This window comes from Pogona vitticeps, chromosome 1 (genome assembly GCF_051106095.1).
Source record: "Pogona vitticeps strain Pit_001003342236 chromosome 1, PviZW2.1, whole genome shotgun sequence".
Taxonomy (NCBI): domain Eukaryota; kingdom Metazoa; phylum Chordata; class Lepidosauria; order Squamata; family Agamidae; genus Pogona; species Pogona vitticeps.
In genome coordinates this window covers 292909115-292928404 of record NC_135783.1, presented here as the reverse complement: position 1 = coordinate 292928404, position 19290 = coordinate 292909115, and the positions used below count along the sequence as shown (strand labels likewise).

The following is a 19290-nucleotide window of genomic DNA, read 5'->3' as shown; positions in this document are numbered from 1 at the left end:
TCTGTTCTATTTCTATTCTCCAGTGACCAGATACATTGACATCTGCCTGCTCTGCATATCTTTATCATATAGAATGTACATTCCTTGAGTAATGTTACAGATGCCTATCTGCACCCATGGCAGCCCATCTGCAGCTTCCTTGCTAGTGCCTAGGCAGTGTAAACTCTGAAAGGGGGTGATATTGCTTTTCTGAGGGGCTGCCATAGGTCACAGATTACATGCTTTGAATGCAAAAGATATCAGTCTCAATTCCTGGGCATATATAGATAAAACCATGATAAACCTGTCCCTGAGAACCTTGAAAGCCACTACTGGCCAATGCTAGTAACATTGACTGAAATCCTGTTGCTTACAGTCATAGGAAACCAGAGTAGACCCATTGAATCAGTGGGGATTTGTTGAGTCAACTCATCTATAAATTACACTGAGTCAAATGGACCTAATCTAGTTAATACTTACTTTAGCATAACAAATCAAAACTGCAGTAGTCCTGTTTGAATCAACGGCATTTAAGAAGGAGATGATTCACCACATCCCCAGTGATTCAGAAAATCTGGATGCTTCAACCCTGCAAGGCATGGTTCCACTATATCACTGTTTCTCACAAAGGACCTTACGCTTTTCTTTCTCGGTTTCTTCTAATAGGAAGTAAGAAGAAAATTCGACTGTATCAATTTCTTCTTGACCTACTTCGGAGCGGAGACATGAAGGATAGCATCTGGTGGGTGGATAAGGAAAAGGGCACTTTCCAGTTCTCCTCCAAACACAAAGAAGCACTGGCTCATCGCTGGGGTGTTCAGAAAGGCAACCGCAAGAAAATGACCTACCAGAAGATGGCACGGGCACTGCGAAATTATGGGAAGACTGGGGAGGTCAAGAAAGTCAAAAAGAAGTTGACATATCAATTCAGTGGAGAGGTGATGGGAAGGAGTGGCATTGATAGAAAGCACTATCCTCTTTGAACAAGAACCCAGAGTTGAGAAGCCAAATAATAAAGACATGTGAATTGAACTGAGCAAAAGAGTGGTTGAACAACACACCTTTTACTAAGCTTCTTGTGCCCTCATCCCTATCTTGTTGAGGCTTTCAACTTCCATTGTCTCTGGTACGATTCCCTTTCTTCAGTTTTGAAATCCCTACAAGTTTCTTTGCTTCTGTACAACATGCTGGACATAATAGGGACTTCATTTTTCATAGAAAGAAATGTATAGATATATTATTTTCAGGAAAACCCTGATTTGTGCTGTAATTAGAACATGCAGTGAATTAAATGTTGCCTTTCATAGGCAGTGCTCCTTCACCTTCAAAGACTAAGCTTACAGCTTTTCAACAAGCATTAATGCAGGCTCTGCTGCATTTCTCCATGCCTAAAGAGAAATTTTTGCAGATCCTGGAAATATATCTTCCTATGCTAATATTAATAACATGTACATATTTAATAAAAATCAAGTATACCAAACTTATATTCTGTGCATTTATTTGTAATGGCTCGTGTGAGAGAATATATCATTGATTTTGGGACTAGTTGGAAACTAATTTATTAATCAATCGAGCATAAAAACAATTAAGTTAAGCAGGGCTATTAATAATAGGACTTTTCATTGTGTTGCTATAAGTTGGAAATGAATTAATGGCACAGAACAACAACCGTGTGCAATTGTTTGTTTGTTTTGAAGGATATATCTGATTATTCTGGCATCTGAGTAATCACAATCTTATATATGTAATTATTCAGTGGTGATCATTAAGTAGCTAGTTGGTAAGTTGCATAATCATACCTCCTTTTCTTTCCTTTACAAAAATTAAAGAGCAAAGTGACTCCCATAAGTATAGCATAGAAATGCCAAACCCATAAATATAGGTACCTGCCTTATATTGACTCAGTCTGTTAGTTCATAGATTGGCATTGTCTACACTGATGGCATTGGGTATCCAGAGTCTAAGGTTTCGGACTTTCCAAATCCTTGAAGATGGGAGAAATCAAAGTTGGGACCTCACCTTCTTTGTGCAAAGCATGTGCTCTGTCTCTGAGCCATGGCCTTCCCTTTCATCAGCTGTATGAGCTTCACAGCTGTATTATGGGGGAAATCAGTAAAAGCCAGAGAAGGGGCATTGGTTGCTGCCTCCACTTTAGTGTTGGGACTGGAGTGTCCTTTCCTTTTCATGATGTAGCTGTTACTATTTCATCTTAAGGGTAAGATTTCAGTTTCTATCTGTAAAGCTGTGCGGTGTTTTAATAGATGAGCGAGCAGGGTCACAAAATGGTAGAGCTCTTGCTTTGACTGAGAGGCAGCAAGCGTGGGTCCTTTCAGCTAACATAACAAGTTTCCTGGCAAGAAGCTTCTTGGGAAGCTGTTGCTGACTTCCCACAGCCTCTGGCCGATGGAACGGGCCTCCCACTTCCTCCCCTCTCTCCCACACTTGCTTTAGCAGCAGGGTGAAGTGGTCTGTTTCCATCTTGTGTTAGATATCCAAGGAAAGCTGGTCCTCGGCCTTAGCTGCAAAGACCATTTGGAGGGAAAGAATGTTTATTATAGGAACACTTCTAGAGATACAGTATCAGCGTGTGTGAAGGGGGAAAACATTTTGATGGCTGACTGTAACTACCATTTCTTGGCTGCTATAGGGACATGAGCTTTAGTGCCAATTTCGCTTTAGTGCCAGTTTCACTGTATTCCTCGTATCAAACACACAGTGCAACAAGAGGGGACTGGACTCAGAAAAAGCAAAGCCTTTCTCCAAACCCCATTCCCACTTCTCTCCTATTGAAAGAAGGAAGTACAGTGGTGCCTCAACTTACAAACGTCCTGACATACGACCATTTCAAGTTACGACCAGCTCCGGCTGCAAAATTTTGCTTCTACTTGTGACCGGAGCTTCAAGTTACAACCAGAAAAAGGCAGGGAAAAAAGGCGGGAAATTCAAATTGCTAACTATTGGTGGCGAAGAGGCTGCTTCTTGTAGCTCTTTCGCCTTGGCAGTTAGAGTGTGTGTCTCTGAAGGAGGCTTCGGACTGCCTGGTAAGGTGCTGCTTTCTACTTTTTAAAACCTGTCCTGGGTGGGTTTTGCAGCGTGGTTTTGGGCTGGGTTGTGGGATTATGTTTCTGTGCTGTGATGGGTCTTGCAGGGTTTCTTTGTTTTTTGGTGTTTTTCCCATTTCCAATGGGTCTTGCAGGGTTTGTTTGCTTTTTGTTTCCCAACCCCATTTCCAATGGGTCTTGCGGGGTTTGTTTGTTTTTTGGTGTGTGTTTTTCCCCATTTCCAATGGGTCCTGCATGGTTTGTTTGCTTTTTTCTTTGCTTTTCTTTGCATTTCTGAAAGGTCTTACACAATTTGTTTGCTTTCTGCCTTGCTTTTTTGCATTTTTGAAGGCTCTTGCACGGTTTGTTTGCTTTCTGCTTCACCTTTTTTGTATTTCAGAAGGGTCTTGCACAGTTTGTTTGCTTTCTGATTTGTTTGTTTGTTTGTTTGTTTGCATTTCCAAACTTGCATGGTCTGTTTGCTTTCTGCCTTGCTTTTTTTGCATTTCTGAAGGGTCTTACATGGTTGCTTGCTTTTCGTTCCCCACCACCACTTCGGCCGGATGGATTCATTGCCTTTCCAATGGGTCTTGCAGTGTTTTTTTCCTCTTTTTTTCTTTGGTGATTTTTTCTTCAGCTGGAATGGATTAATTGAATTTCAGTGCATTCCTATGGGAAATGGTGCTTCAACTTGTGACCATTTCGAGTTACGACCGGAGTTCCGGAACCAATTAAGTTCGTAAGCCAAGGCACCACTGTAGGCACCCTTGGTCACAGACATTTGTTCTTTGGGGTTTGGGGTTTTGTTCTCACAACAGCAGGGCTCACCAAGATATTTTATTGTTATTGTTTCAACTTATTTACCATTGGGCAGTTTACAACATAATTAAGCAAATAACACTTTGCCTCCCAGCAAGGTGTTTACTCATTTTGCCAACCTCAGAAGAATGGAAAGTTGCTTCAGGAGGTAGAGCCACAAATGCTGCCCACCCCATATATCAAGATACATGTAAAAAAAAATCTGGTTATTTTGGCATAAACAAAAAAATTATAATCACTTTCCTTCTGGCCTGGCAATAAAAATACAGTGATAACAGAGTTTCCAGAGTGTCTATCACTTGGCTGCTCTTCCATAATACACAAAATGTGCTGGCTAAATCTTTCTCACTCCACTGAATGGTACAGAAAGATCCTCCTGTTTCATTCTGTGAAATGGTACAGCTGGGTCTGTGCAACGGTCCTGTAAAGTGAATATATTTGATGCTGAATTGTAATTCAGGAAATTAGATGTCAAAGTGGGAGGCGTTTTGGGTTTCGGTGTGGGGTTTTTTTTTCAAGCAGCAGAGAAAGAATTCTGGATGCAGTTCTGAAAAATAGTCTATTTTTATTTCGAATCTATAATATTTCCCTCTTCCTCCTTTTAGTCTTCAAAATGTTATCTCTAAGAATGCTACTTCTGTGACTGGTTGGGAGTTTGCACCTGACTGACCATCTCTGGATCACAGCTGTGAGGACAAACCCATGCTTTCTTTGCCCAGCTGCATTTCTGAACATATTTGTCTTTGTGTCATGCTATATTTTTCAGAACTCTCAGCGGTTCCCTCAAGTGCTATCACAGATGTAGTAGCAAACCATGTTCCATTCTCCTGTATTTAAGGCATCTTGCTTCAGTCTAAAAGGAGTGGATCCCTGGCACAGAGAAAAGCTCTTCTGTAAAGATTAGAGTGCCCACAGATTTGGAGAGCAGAAGTGTCAAGAGTTTCTATTTTGGAGTGAAAGCTCCCCACCCTTTGCCATGCCATAAATGGACTTGTCGTAGTTGTTTATGCCACTGGCTGGCTTCAAGTGACTTTGGTCATCATTTTCCATAATACAACCACCTCACATCAATAACATAATATGCTCCACGTAGTTTATTCCTTACTCACCTGTTAGTACTGGCAATATCTTCCTCCTGGGCCCACCACTGATACTGTCTGGAAGCTATGGCTGGCGCAAAATACAGTGGGCAGATTGTTGTACAGTGGTGCCTCGCTTAACGATGACAATCCATTCCAGGAAAATCGCCATTAAGCGAAAACATCGTAAAGCAAAAAAACCAACCCCACTGAAATGCATTGAAACCCATTCAATGCGTTCCAATGGGGTAAAAACTCACCATCCAGCGAAGATCCTCCATACGGCAGCCATTTTCGCTGCCTGTATAGCGAGGAATCCATCCCTAAACACAGCGGGGAGCCATTTTAATCACACAGTGGCCATTTTGAAACCGCCGATCAGCTGTTCAAAAGACGTCGTTTTGCGAGGAATCGGTTCCCGAAGCTTCGGGAACCGATCATCGCAAAGTGAAATTCCCCCATTCAGACCATTGTTTTCCAATCGCAATTGCGATTGCAAAAAGATCGTCATTAAGCAGATTCGTCATAATGTGGAGCATGTGTCGGGTCTTCTCCAGTAGATTGAGCTGAGACATCCACTGCACTGCCTTGCCCAATGAGTTTAACATATTTTCAGCAGAGGTGGTCAGGGTGGTTGAATGCTGTAGAGCCACTGCTACCTCTAGATAGCCCAGCCTGGCTCATAAAAGCTCCTAGGATGATAACAATGGAATGGACTATGGCTATTATCAGTGGGTCTCTCCTTAAGGGCAGGGTTCCCAAGGAGCGATTTAACAACCCTAGTCGTAAAAGCCTAACTTGCTGGCGGACAATATAAACAACTATCAACCTGTCACAAATGTTCCCTTCTTCAGCAAGCTAGTGGAGAGAGTGGTGGCTGATCAGCTTCAGGCACTCCTGGACTAATGCCTTTGATGCATACCTCCCTCTCCTTGGGGGGGGCTACTCTCTCCGATAAGGATGAGGTTGCAGCTTGTGTACTACTGGACCCAACGAGATCTGCCCATCTCATCTGATCTTCCCTGGCTGGGCAGTTGAGAGTTTTGAACTCGAGAGAGGCCCATAAAAAGAGAACCAGAAACTGGGCCTTCTCGGCCGTTGCTCCTCAGCTCTGAAAGAAGTTCCCGTCTGAAATCCGTCTGGTGCCTTCACTGAAAAATTTTAAGCAACTCTTAAAAACATGGCTTTTCTGGCAGGTCTTCCCAGACCTTAGTAAAGCTTCCCCTTGACAATTTTTGTCCAGTCGTGTTCGACTCTAGGTGCTCATCTCCGTTTCCAAGCCATAGAGCCAGCATTTTGTCCAAAGACAATCTTCCGTGGTCACATGGCTAGTGCGACTTAGACACGGAACGCTGTTTACCTTCCCACCGAAGTGGTCCCTATTGATCTACTTGCATTTGCATGCTTTCGAACCGCTAGGTTGGCGTGAGCTGGGACAAGCAACGGGCGCTCACTCCGTCGCGTGGATTCGATCTTACGACTGCTTGGTCTTCTGACCCTGCAGCACAGGCTTCTGCGGTTTAGCCCACAGCGCCACCACGTCCCACTCCCAGACCTTACAACATCTAATTAAAGTGAGTGGTCTCAATATTTTTACTAACAATCTTGCTGTCTTGCTCTATATTACATTATTTTATATTACTTTAACTATTTTATTTAAATTGTTGGTTGGTTGTTTTATTTTGGTTTTGTATTATTATATTCATTGATAGTATAGTGTATGTTTTATTTGTCTAACATGTAAACCACACAGAGTGTCCTAGTAGCCAGATGGGTGGTATAGAAGCTGAATGAATGAATGAATGAATGAATGAATGAATGAATGAATGAATGAATGAATGAATGAATGAATGAATGAATGGTGTGCCACACTACTTACGTTAAAAAATATATTAAAAATATATGTTCCTTGCCTAGTCTGAAAGGCCAGTTCAGAAACTGCCTGAACAGGAAGGACCTGGACCAAATAGGGCCTCTTGAGCTGCAGTATACCATTTGGATGTGAAGACACCAACTGGTCTTTCTGCTTCTTATTGGAAAATGAAGACCCAGAAAAAAGTAAAAGGTAGAGGGAAAGCATGTAGGAAATGTCTTCTCCTTCCCCCCCCCCCCAATCCAACCGACATGAGCATTGTCAATCAGATAGTGCCACCTGGTAGCCATCAGCACAATAGCACCAGTAATGGAACAATGTCCCCCAATCCCAATTCTCAAACCAAAATTTACGAATTTGCTTTAGCAAGAATAAGCAATGTACAGGGCAAAACTGATTTAACTGTCACCAGGTGTTGATTCTTAAAGTAAAAAGGACAAAAACAGGCCTAGATTGAACCCCACTTCAGGCTCACCACCACCGTCAACCCACTCGTCTGCCTCCTTGCCAATGCTTGCAGGAGCATGAATGAATGCTCACTTTTACCTTTGGCTGTGTCGATCACTGGCTGCTGTGTGATCCACCAACAACCATGGGCAACAACTGTCACTGGTGGGAGGGCTAAACTTGTGATTTTGTCCCACTGATCCCTATTTTGAATTAAGGCAGAGCATGGAACATATTCATTATTCTCCTGGATTCTTTACCTTCCTGTTCCATGCAAGACAATACCTGGGCTTCTGAAGTTCAAATCTCTTATAACTTGGTTCCAAAGAATAGACACTATTTGTTGTAGGTCATGTTTGCGACTAGGGAACAGGCCGAGGTTATGGCCATCGTTACAAACAGAGATGAGAGAAGATGCTTTCCGGTGCTCCTTTTCCCAGAGTCCTAAAGCCATTATTACCACAGTTTTAGTCCAAAATGGCTAAATTTTTTCACCCCTGATTTCAAACCACAAGGACAGTTCAACCAAATCAAGCAGGTTTATATCCCATTTATTTCAACAGGATAAATGGAAGCATATATTCATCACTCCCACCTCAGTGAACAGGATATAAAATATTTTCCTGTGTCTGGATCCTTCCCAGAGTGTCCAAACTGACATTTGAATTTAGAGGGTTTGAATGTGTGGAAGCAATAAGGATTAGAGAGGCAAACTGTACATGGTAGAAAGGGCTACGCGCAGAGCACCCTTGAGTGCATTGAGACTCATGTTAAGTCCTCCATCAAATGAGCAGCAGGGCCTGTCTTGGGTGGATCACACTCCCTGACGCTTGGGAGCCAGCTATATTTATCCTGGCTGAAGAATGCTGTCAAGTGCTCGGTACTGTTGATAAGGTGGTGGTGATGACAACAGAAGGAGAACAAGGGGGAGGAGCAGGAGGGGGCTTCTCCGTGGTATTTCTATGGCATGAGTGGTGATCTTGGAAGCCATTCAGTCTCCCTGCAGTTTCAGTCAGTTCCTGGCTTTCCACTTTGAGAAACAGCTTTAAGATGCCAGAACCTGCAAAGAAACCAGGTAAGGACCACAATTGGAGTCAGAACAAAAATGTTTCTTGCCTAGAGAGCGACTGCTAGATGGAGCAGTTCTCCTCATAACACAGCGAAACAGGATGCCTTAGCAACAAGTATACTGAGGAGGAAATAAACAGGTGGTTTTCTTTTGAAGTAAGCGCATAGAAACCAAATTTGAGGGTAATTAAATTAAGTAGGATTAGTTTATTAATTTGAAAAATACACCACACAGCAACCACATGAACACCTCTCATCAGGAGGGCAAAAATAAAATTATTTTTCAACCTCTTTCTTTCTACTCCTCGTCACCTCCATGCTTGTGGAGGCACCTCTCCAGAAAACATTCTGCATTAAAAAAATTTGGGGCTCCTGCTATTATCATTGTCTCCTTCTCTGTCTTCAAGACAAAATGTAAGTTTATAGCTGAGTGAGAAAACTGAGGGATTAGATAATTAAATTTCCCTCACTAAGATTAGTCCTTGTAGTAGAATCCATAAATAGTAAATTTATCTCCTTCCTCTCCTTTGAAAGAAAATATGAGGACGGAAAGATTTTTGTCATCCAAAAAGTCCCTTGATATTTTATCTGAAGTGATGTTTAGATTTAGCGAAGGAAATAAAGTTTTATGACTGTAATTATTATGTTTATTTATATTGTGTACAGCTGCAGTAACTAAATTCTCTAGGTCTTCTAATTAACTCACTCTCTGTCTCTGTCTCTGTCTCTGTCTCTGTCTCTGTCTCTCTCTCTCTCTCTCTCTGTGTGTGTGTGTGTGTGTGTGTGTGTGTGTGTGTGTGTGTGTGTGTGTGTGTGTGTGTGTGTTTTGAAAGCTATGTACATATTTCCTGTCATGTTTTAGCATGGTAATTGTAAGTCAAATTGGTTCATTGCTATGTTTGGACTGTTATATGTCATTATGTCAGTGGTCAATTTCTGCCAGAATGTAGGGTTAGTAAAAGAGTCACCTGCAAACCATCCAATATCTGGTATCCCTCTGATTTAAGACAATTTCCCACCCTTATATATTGTGCTTTTAATAATATTAACAGGTGGTACCAACATACACAATTTGCATGGCAAGGCTGCTTGAATTACCTTCTTCATGTCACTTATGCCAGCCTCACATTGTATTTTTTAAAAACGACCAACTTACGAGCAGGACAAACACATATCTATAAAGAACTTAGGACAGTATGACAGCAAACACCTGACAGAGAGAAATAAAGATAGAAAGACTGTTTAACACATGATATAGTAACAAATCAAGCACCCACAGACAATTCCAGCTGAGAAATAACTGTGTCTGTACAATATTAATTTATTAATTATGTGCCATCAAGTTGATTCTGACTGATGGTGACCCTCCCAGAAATTTCTAGGTATAAAGCACTCAGAATTGGTTTGCCAGTCTGTCCTTCAGGTGGGGCTCTGGGAACTTGCAACTTGGCAAAAGATGCATATGGGGCAAAGCACATACTCCATCAGTGACACGTTTTGGTGCACTGTGGGAGGTATTTATTTATTTGTTTTATTTATACCCTACCTTCTCCTCAAGAGGACCCAAAATGGCTCCTGGAGAGGACCTGGCATGACCTGACTCTTCAGTCAGATACTCCAACCCACTGAGATATACCAGCTCTTTTTTATGTATATGTGAAACAATACCATGTTTATTTCATCTAAATGCAATATTTTTTTAAGAAAATAATTTTCTGATACCTTTTCAAAAATGTTCTCTCTTGAGTTTCTGCTGAACTGTTGAAGAATTCAAGGCCTCTTCTGGATAAAACTCAACAAAATGGTTTCCCCAATGTTGCCATCCATGAATCTGGGGCACTACTATGAATCCACTTTTCATATTAGAAGCAGCCTGTTCAAAACAACAACATAATATTTATGGGGTGATAAGTTGTCCCTTTTGAGAAAAAAAACATAACGATGGATAACATTTGTGTGTGCATATACAGTATGTTTGTGTTTGAAATAAATGATGTTTACTTGGTAATTGTAATATGTTTTAAAAGTGCTTTTGAAAATGTTTTTGAGTTTTTGCTATATTTTTGTCTGTAAAAATACCAACAAAGTAATGTTTTGATAACAAGAAACAATATTCCACTTCAAAAAATCAATAAATGATGTCCAACATGTTACATTTTAAAAATAACATTGCAAGCTCTATAATATTGCTTTTTTTTATTTCAGCATTATTGAAATAAGCTATTGACTTGGTGCTTATCCTTTCCAGTTGTCTTAGTTTTTTTTTCATCCACCAGCATGAATTAACAATTTTCATCAGTAGTAGCAGAATCAGAATTCTTTAGCAAAGCATTTAATTTTTTCCTCAACTTAAAAATAGTTGTAGAATTCTGTCTTGTTTGAGAAAACATTTCAGTAGTCAGCTCCCCCCCCCAAGTTTCTCTGACAACAAATATTATGGAACATTTTGAGAGAATATGGTCTCTCAATTCTGCCAGAGATGTCTATCAACTTGGACAGCTGTATAAGGGAGTAAGACAAATTTTAGGCTATCAAGGGCTATTAATCATCATAGCTATATAAATACATACTGGCTGCTAGGGAACACAAGTGGGACTGTACCCCCTCACATCTTGCCTGTCAGTTTCCTGTAGGCATCTCATTGAGCATGGTGGGAAACAATATACTGGATTAGATAAAGCTTTGGTCTGGTCCAGCTTATGTTCTTCCTATATTTTTATATATTCAGGCATCATAAATGTACCCACAAAAAAATAATTTGTCATTAGGTTACCCTAGGCTTTTAGGAAACTAATAAAGTGCTGAGCATATCTTTAGAGAATCCAGGTCTATATGCTCCCCTTGGAGATAAGACCTGTGATGATCAGACTCTATCAGGTGCCATTGCTGAGGGAATTGCAGATGCAGCTAAGGTCTCAGTAATTACCCTGTACAAAATAGAGCGGAGTGAAGAGTAATCTGCAAGCCATCTACCTCAACTGAAGGTGAAAGGGAATAAGGAGATCCTGCAGAAAATAAGTGCCCTCTGTATGACTTTCTCTTTTGATCCTGACTTTAAGGAAATTCATTTAGTTTTTGTTTTGTATTGTTTTGTTTTGTTTGCCTTCTCTGCAACTCTGCAACTTAGGTACAACACTTCAACCGCATTCACTATATCTCTCTGTTTTATTGGTGGATTCTTCTGAGCCACAAATTGCAGCTGGTGACTAATTGGTATGAAAGACAGAATTATGACTAGTGTGGGTGTGGCAGGCTAATGACAAGTTGCAAGGCAAATTGTAATATGAGAAGGAAAGGCAAAGGGATGCTAAATGTCCGTATCTGTTCATGAGGAATAGAGAAAAATGTTGAGGGAGAGAAGAAGGGGGAAAAGGAGCTGAGGGAAAAAGAGGACAGAGTGATTTAGTGTTCCATTTAGTTCTGTTTGCCCTAGTGCCTCTGATGTAAGTTAAGGATCAGGGCAGGCTGCTGCTTTCCATTAATTGGGGGCTGAATATACCTGTCAGCTGTGAGCCTTCTTTCAAGGCAAAATGAGCTTTTTTGGGAGAAGGACGAAACCAGTGTGGCCTTTGAATTGCTGTATCTTAACAGAAGTGTAATAACAGAATTTGCAATAGAAAATTGTCTGATGCTTCCAGGAATAGCTATCCTGGAAAACACTTAATTTGTTTTTCTAAGATAAATTTGGGTTTAATTGAGCATTGTCCATCAATCATGTTTTCAATTTATTCAGAAAAGGAGTTACCTTTCTGGATTTTTCCCAGCAGACTACGGTGTGGGTCAGTATATGTTTTGCAAAAAACAAATATCCAAATCTTTTTTAACTCATTGCTAGTTTTATTTGTTTTTGTCAGTTCAACTTGTACTATAACTTTATCTTGATGCTCTTGAGAGTTTAATTGACTGATACATTAGAGAGAACATTTTTAAAGGTATGGTGTTAAATATAGTCTCCTACAAAAAAAAAAAAAAACCACTCTAGAACAGTGGGATACTTAGTATTCTAGGCAGATATGTGCATCCACTTTAGATAATGGGTGAACATTGAACGGACACATCCTGCTTCAACTGAGGAGCAAAGGATGCTGTTGATAAAGCTTTGAAGGGCAGTTAGATCAGTTTTGTTGTGCTTAAATCAATTGCTTAGGACACTGGTTCTTAACCTTGGGTTACTCAGGAGTTTTGGACTGCAACTCCCAGAAGCCTTCACCACCAGCTGTCCTGACTGGGGTTTTTGGGAGTTGCAGTTCAAAAGCATCCGAGTAACAAAGGTTAAGAACCACTGGCTTAGGTTATAACCTGCCAATGACATGCTTTCCACAAAAGAGAAACATCGTGAGAAAGGAGGGAAAGAAAGGAGAAGAGGGGTGTGTTTCATGACTGACACTTCCCATCAGGGAATTACTTTTTCAGGGCTTTGAACTCACGATGCTTTAGGAAATATGTCAAAGTAAAATGTCAGAACTTGTTCCACTCTTTACAGGGCTCCTTGCAAGTTCTCCCTTCCAAACAAAGGCACCAGAACAGTGTGTATTGGAATTGCTGCTGCTGCCTTGTATGAACTAGAACTTTATTTATTTACATTGCAGACCATTCCTTTCCTCCTTATTATGTTTTCACTAAAAGATTTAAAAATGTATTTTTGTTGTTGTGTCTAGCCTGATCATTGTCTGTTCGGTAAGTTGCTTCCCATGAACTACTGTACATCCTATTCTGGCCCTATCTGTATTTGATTCAATTTCAGTGTGTAATTTAGAGATGAGCTATTTTTTACTCATATCCCTGGGCATCATAGGTGCTGCTTAGATCCAGCCCCTCACCCCCATACCAGCCAGTCCATTCTGCAGGGTTTTTTTTATTAAACCAGCCATTTAAAAGGGATCCAATAGTATAACCTAACTTCAGCAACAAAGGTGCCACTACACAGAAGGTCCTGTATGGGTCTCTACCATCCAGGCAGTGAATACACATATCCTGCTATCATTCCCTGCCCCTGCTTTGCCTCTTAGAAAAACCTCATGCTGTTTTATGTGAATTTTAACACCTTAACTGTGGCATCTATTCACCTGAATACTGCAGGGAATTTATCTAAGGGCACCTCTACATAGTACATCATTGTCATGAAATTGCACACAAACTCACAAATCAGATAGGATGTACTGGTTAAAATGCATAATTTAAAAGCTTATGAAACAAACAAGCAATGCCTATTTGTCATTTTTTGTCCCCCGAAAGGGATACTAGGCTTGTAAAAAGAGAGGGATGGATTCTAAGGATTTTCAAAAGGATTATATATGATCTACCTTTAACACTCTAAGGGTATTCAGCAACCTTGTAATACTTTCTGTGTGGTTTGTTATATTTGGAACAATTAACAATTTTGAATTAAAGATATCGGAAAATAGGCATCCTAAATTACTGAATAGTCTGCAGTTTTATTGGAACAACAGGGCACTTAACAAAATATTGTTGTTAAGCTTTGTGCTGTAAATGAATTTTCACTTCCAAGAGAGAATTGTTTTTAATGGGTTAGAGAGAAAGAAATTAGTCAAATGTCAGTTACATTTGTACTTTTTCTTTTCACAAAAATATTTGCTTCTCTATAGGAACTCAAACATGGAGAGAAGCATAATTAAAACATCAGACAGGAATATTTAGCCAGATTTTCTAAAAACCAAGTCAGTTTTCTGTTTGAATATAATAGAGTACATAATCACAGTAAAACTCTGTGAAGTACTTAAGACATGCCTTTACCTGAATGTCTGGAAAAACTTTGTAAAAAGATACAGTATAGAGATAACTATTACAATATGTATTGTATATTACATTATATATCTTATATTTATTTTATTTCACCAGTTGACAACAGATGTACAGAGCCATTATAAACACAAGGTTATAAAATGATCCAGTTCGTATGTACTTCATTGCCAACCTTTTACTCATGTTACTGGAATTTACAGCCTCAGCTGCTGAAGGCAAAGAAGAATGTAAGGCAGAGACTTAACAAGTCACGATAAAGGAGTAGCTAAGCCTGTAAGTGCAGAAAGTGTCTCTGCTTCTTTCCAGCAAAGGAATTTACAGGAACTTTATTTAGTTATAGGGAAAAAACATTAACAAGTCCACTCTAATGTATTTGGAATTTCCAAGTGCACAAGCCAAACTCATTGCCAATTATGTTGTTGATGGGTTGTTGAATAATTATTTTAAAAATAAAGGTAGAAAACCAGCTATCCTATATATCCTGGCTGTGCTGGATGTATGAAATGAATTTCATGGGAAGGACTATGATTAACAAAAGCAAATGGATGCTAACCCTCAAAAATCAGATTCTTCCGCTTCTCAAGTGTGCCAGCTCTGAAAATAAATTGTCATCCCGGAATGAACACAAGACCAGAGCTATGTTGGGAGCATTGATCAAATTATGGATTTTGAAGGCTACAGTTCTTGTTTAGTTATTTAGTCATATTCGATTCTTTGTGACCCCATGGACCAGAGCACGCCAGACCCTCCTGTCTTCCACTGCCTCCCAGAGTTTGGTCAGATTCATGTTGATTGCTTCGATGACACTGTCCAACCATCTCATCCTCTGTCGTCCTCTTTTCCTCACACTTTCCCAACATCAAGGTCTTTTCCAGGGAGTCTTCTCTTCTCATGAGATGGCCAAAGTACTGGAACCTCAGCTTCAGGATCTGTCCTTCCAGTGAGCAACTCAGGGTTGATTTCCTGGTACAACTTTGTTCTGCATTGGTCATTCTGTGACTGAAATATTGCGCAATTAATTCAAAACATGAGCAAAAGACTTTCCAACTAAACATTAAAAATGTCCTTACAGTAAGACTTGTTCAACAGTAGAATGGCTGACCTTGGTGGTATCAGTTAATTCAGGGTATGATCAGACAGGGATTTGCCCTGCAGTTTGATCTAGTGTGGGGACAGGCTGGTTCGTTCCTTTTCTGGTGACCACATGATGTACAGGCAATTGCAAACCAGCCTGACCCTTATCCATGCCTACCCACACCTTTTTGGGCCCTGGTTAGGGACTACTGGCTTTTTAAGTACTGTACAGATGAGATTGCTTCATTTTAATTTGATTTCAGCCTGTGTGGTCACTGGTATTAAACCAAAGTGGCATAGGTATGGAAGTTGTCCCAGTAATTCAGCACTGTCTTACTTTTATGGCAAGCCAAAGGGGTGATTTGTCACTTACCAATAAATGGGCAAGTTCCAGTTTTCTCCTGCTCTCTAAAGAGAGGGTGATGGGGGGCGGGGTATGGAGGCTCAAAGGGAGGAACAAATAAGGTTATTGTGCTATGCAGTGTGACTTCCTGTACCAAAGGCACCCAGTCCTTGCATGGATACTCATTCTCCAAAATCAGATAACACATCTGTGTTCTGCCATGTGTTTACAATGATTTCTGATTAGCCTTTAAATATCTCTCTTTGGCTGGAAAGTCCCAAATGAAAAACATTTGATTAGGTCAAGCTTGCCTTTTCCTTCATCAGTATCACAAACAATCTACATGTACAATGTATACAATCTATGCCAGTGGTTTCCATCCTTGGGTCCCCAGATGCTCTTGGATACCTTCACCACTAGTTGTGCTAGCCAGGGTTTCTGGGAGTTGTAGTCCAAGATCTGGGGACCCCAAGTTGGGAACCACTGCTCTAGATGCACTGCTCAAGGTTACATAAGAAGAGCCCTGCTGGATCAGGCCAAGGGCCCATCCAGCTTCCTGTCCCTCACAGTGGCCCCACCAGATGCCTCTGGGAACACACAAGACAACTAGATACCTGTCTCCTGATACCCCTCCCCTGCATCTGCCATTTTGAAGTACCTTTCTTTTAAACCTAGAGATTATACATTCCATCATGGCTTGTAACCTGCAATGGACTTTTTGTCCAGAAATCTGTCCAATCCCCTTTTAAAGGCATCTAGGCCAGATGCCTTCACCACATCCTGTGGCAAGGAGTTCCACAAACTAACAACATGCTGGGTAAATAAATCTTCTCTTTTGTCTGTTCTCACTCTTCCAACACTCAATTGGAGTGGATATCCCCTGGTTCTGGTATTGCGTGAGAGGGAAAAGAGCTTCCCTCTATCCACTTTATCCATCCTCTGCATAATTTTATATGTCTCTATCATGTTCCCCCCCAGGCGCCTAGACTAAAGAGCCCCAAACGCTGTAGCCTTTCCTCATAAGGGACATGCTAAATTCATGTTTAACATGAATTAGTTTTTAGTTATCTTACAATCTTCAAGCATGAAAAGCTATTTTTAGCAACTGGACTCCCATCAGTCATTTTGCCTGAAAAAAAAAATCTCTTCCTTAATATGTGATAGATTTTTTTTGCAAACGCTCAATTGTTGTTGTTGTTGTTGTTGTTGGTAGTAGTAGTAGTAGTTCTTCCATTGAAATCAAAGTGTGCCATGTGGTCAATGCAAAATATAAATGCAAGAATAGGAGATACCTTTATAGACCACTAAAATCATCCCACACTCTTCCTTTCTGCACTTCTCCTGACTTACATCTAAGAAAGACGTACTTGACTAAATCCATCTTGCCAAGAATGTTTGGACTTTTAAGTTCTTCACGCTGGCACAATCCTGATTAAGTGGGGTTCATCCCCAAAAGCTCATGTATTCTATGGTGATTTTAGTGGTCTATAAAGTTATTGGCTATTCTTGCATTTCTAGTAGTATCCCCATGCCATAGCAGAGCTAAATCATTACACCAACTATATCTGTGCATGCCATTGTAGTCTGTGGCCACTGTAATTCTCCATTGCTCTTGTGAAGTACTCATAATTAACTAGGGCTGCAATGCTACATTCGCTTACCTGCTAGTAAGCCCCACTGAACTAAGTGGGACTAACTTCTGAGTAGACAGATAAAGGCTTGAGTTCTAAATTAATCCTTAAGGGTGCAATTTAAAAGGTGAGGAGACATGGCACGCCATTCAAAGATTTCCCGAGTGTACCAAAGCCACAATTAGAGCTGGACAACATTTTATTTCTTCCTTCTACTGTCTACCCTGGGAGATAAACTTTTTAGGGGAAGCGTGAGTCTGCCTGCAACCTTTGCTTATCAAATTTTGCCACCTTCAGTAGAGGAAAAATGTAAGGCAGGGTGGAGGACCAGTAGAGACTGCAGCAGGAGGAACTTTGTAACTCCAGTGCTGCTTCTCAGGTCATAGTTAACTTAAATGTTTTGCTAATATTAATAATATCTATACAGTACTCCCTTGGCATGGTTATCAGTGCAATTTGGGACAGAGATTCAGAGACTGGAAGCACTGGCTACCATCTAACAATCGGGAAAAACAAGATCATGTTTTTCTTCTAGAACCTGCTTGCATTTGGGAAGACTTAGCTGTATGAATCATGCCATATGACCTGTGAGTGTTAGTCTTACTACATATGAATGGTATAATGTCCATCTAGGGAAATAAATGCAATATTTGAACTCAGATGATTAAACTAGTTTTGTTGTGCTTTTAATTTGTAAAGTTATTAGTTACTTTTGCAAAGTAATGTAAAGTAAAATTAATAAGACATGAACATGATGATAGGAAAAATCAGATGGCATGTTTAGAATGGATTGCACCCTCCAAGACCTTCTATTTTTTTTAAAAAAAGTCTTAAATAAAACATTCCACTGGCACAGAAGCTGTGGTGCAATAGAACTTTCTCTTGCCCTTTCACCTCGCACTCTTGACATCTTCCAAAAACTGGTTTGAGAAGGTTTCCTTCCCTCTGAAGCAGATTCTTGGTGGTGTGCAAATGTATTAATGGGGAAAGTAAATTACCCCACTCCAGATTCCATCAGCAGAAGCAGTTCCACCACAGTTGTCCCTCTCTCTGGATTTAAGCCAGAGTGCAACAATAAGCAAGTTGGTTAAAGCAACAATATAAATAGAAATGCCCTCTATAAATAGAAAGCTTCCCTCTTGTGAATGATCTGCAGTAGAACACCAGGACGTTCTTGCCAATGACATACTATGAAAAGTTGCCATTTACAAGCTGGAACTTCTACAGGATGCAGTGTTGACAAGTAATTAACATATTTATGGATAATTTGGTGGCTAACAAGATGAGTGACAACAACTGGGATTCTGTAAATACTATTTCCCTAAATCTTTTTATCCCCAGTGTTATGGGGTGGGGGTGGAGCCAAATATTGGATATTTGTTCTATGGTAGCCTTCCAGTGTGGCTTGACTCCCAGCTGGGCTGTATCGTCACCATTTTTAGACACTTGGAGAGTTTTGCTCTCTGAGTTTGCTACCTAGGGGACTCTTATCTGTTTAGAGAGGCTATTAACAGCCCCTAGGTCATTGCAACACAATGGCTGGTATCTCCAGCTGCAGAAGCTGCCATGGCAATCTGCCAAAGTGTCAGTCACACGCAGTCACAGGTCTAATTGTGTGACCTAGTCAGATCACTGTGGCAGCTTCTGTAACTGGAGCTCCACTCGCATAAATATTGAACACAATACTGGCCAATGCTGAGCACCTGTTTAGCTTTTAGATCTCCTTATAATCCTGCATCTACTTTTTGTCTTGTTTTAGCAGCCAGTAAACCAGAGGCTACAACTGCATAGTCAAATACTATGGCATTTGCTCTGGATATAAAATAAATGAATTTACTTCTTCTTTTTACTGATCACATGCTGCAAACGCCAATTTGAATCAATCCAGGTCTTTTTGCTCCCATTGTGGAGGATTTTTCTCTCTGCTGCTGCTGAGGGCTTCTACTTTTTCCAAGCTGGAACAATTTGAACTGATTTTCCCCCATGTGATTATAAGAATACCACCTGAGTGTGACTATAAGTGGTATTCCAGTGATGTACTAAGCTGGGCATGGTGTTTTGGAAAGCAGGAACACTCAGCACCTACAATCATTCCCCCTAGTTGCCCCAAAGTATTTTTAAAACAAATTTTGAGTTTAGCACTAGATCACCTTGATAAACTCGTTTAGTGCTA

The 19290-nt window shown here is 40.5% G+C and overlaps 2 protein-coding genes across 3 annotated transcripts in view; both read left to right on the top strand.

Annotated features, from left to right (window-relative positions):
* Positions 1 to 1459, top strand: part of SPI1 (Spi-1 proto-oncogene) — a 38076-nt gene extending 36617 nt beyond the window's left edge. For both annotated transcript variants that reach the window (XM_020799496.3, XM_020799489.3), the window contains exon 5: positions 646 to 1459. In XM_020799496.3, coding sequence (XP_020655155.1) covers positions 646 to 962 — 317 coding nt within the window. In that variant the 3' untranslated portion in view covers positions 963 to 1459. The remainder of the gene's footprint in view (positions 1 to 645) is intronic.
* A 6574-nt stretch (positions 1460 to 8033) lies between these two features.
* The window catches only part of MYBPC3 (myosin binding protein C3), a 108398-nt gene continuing 97141 nt past the window's right edge, over positions 8034 to 19290 (top strand). The window contains exon 1 of the mRNA XM_072986070.2: positions 8034 to 8313. Coding sequence (XP_072842171.2) covers positions 8289 to 8313 — 25 coding nt within the window. The 5' untranslated portion in view covers positions 8034 to 8288. The remainder of the gene's footprint in view (positions 8314 to 19290) is intronic.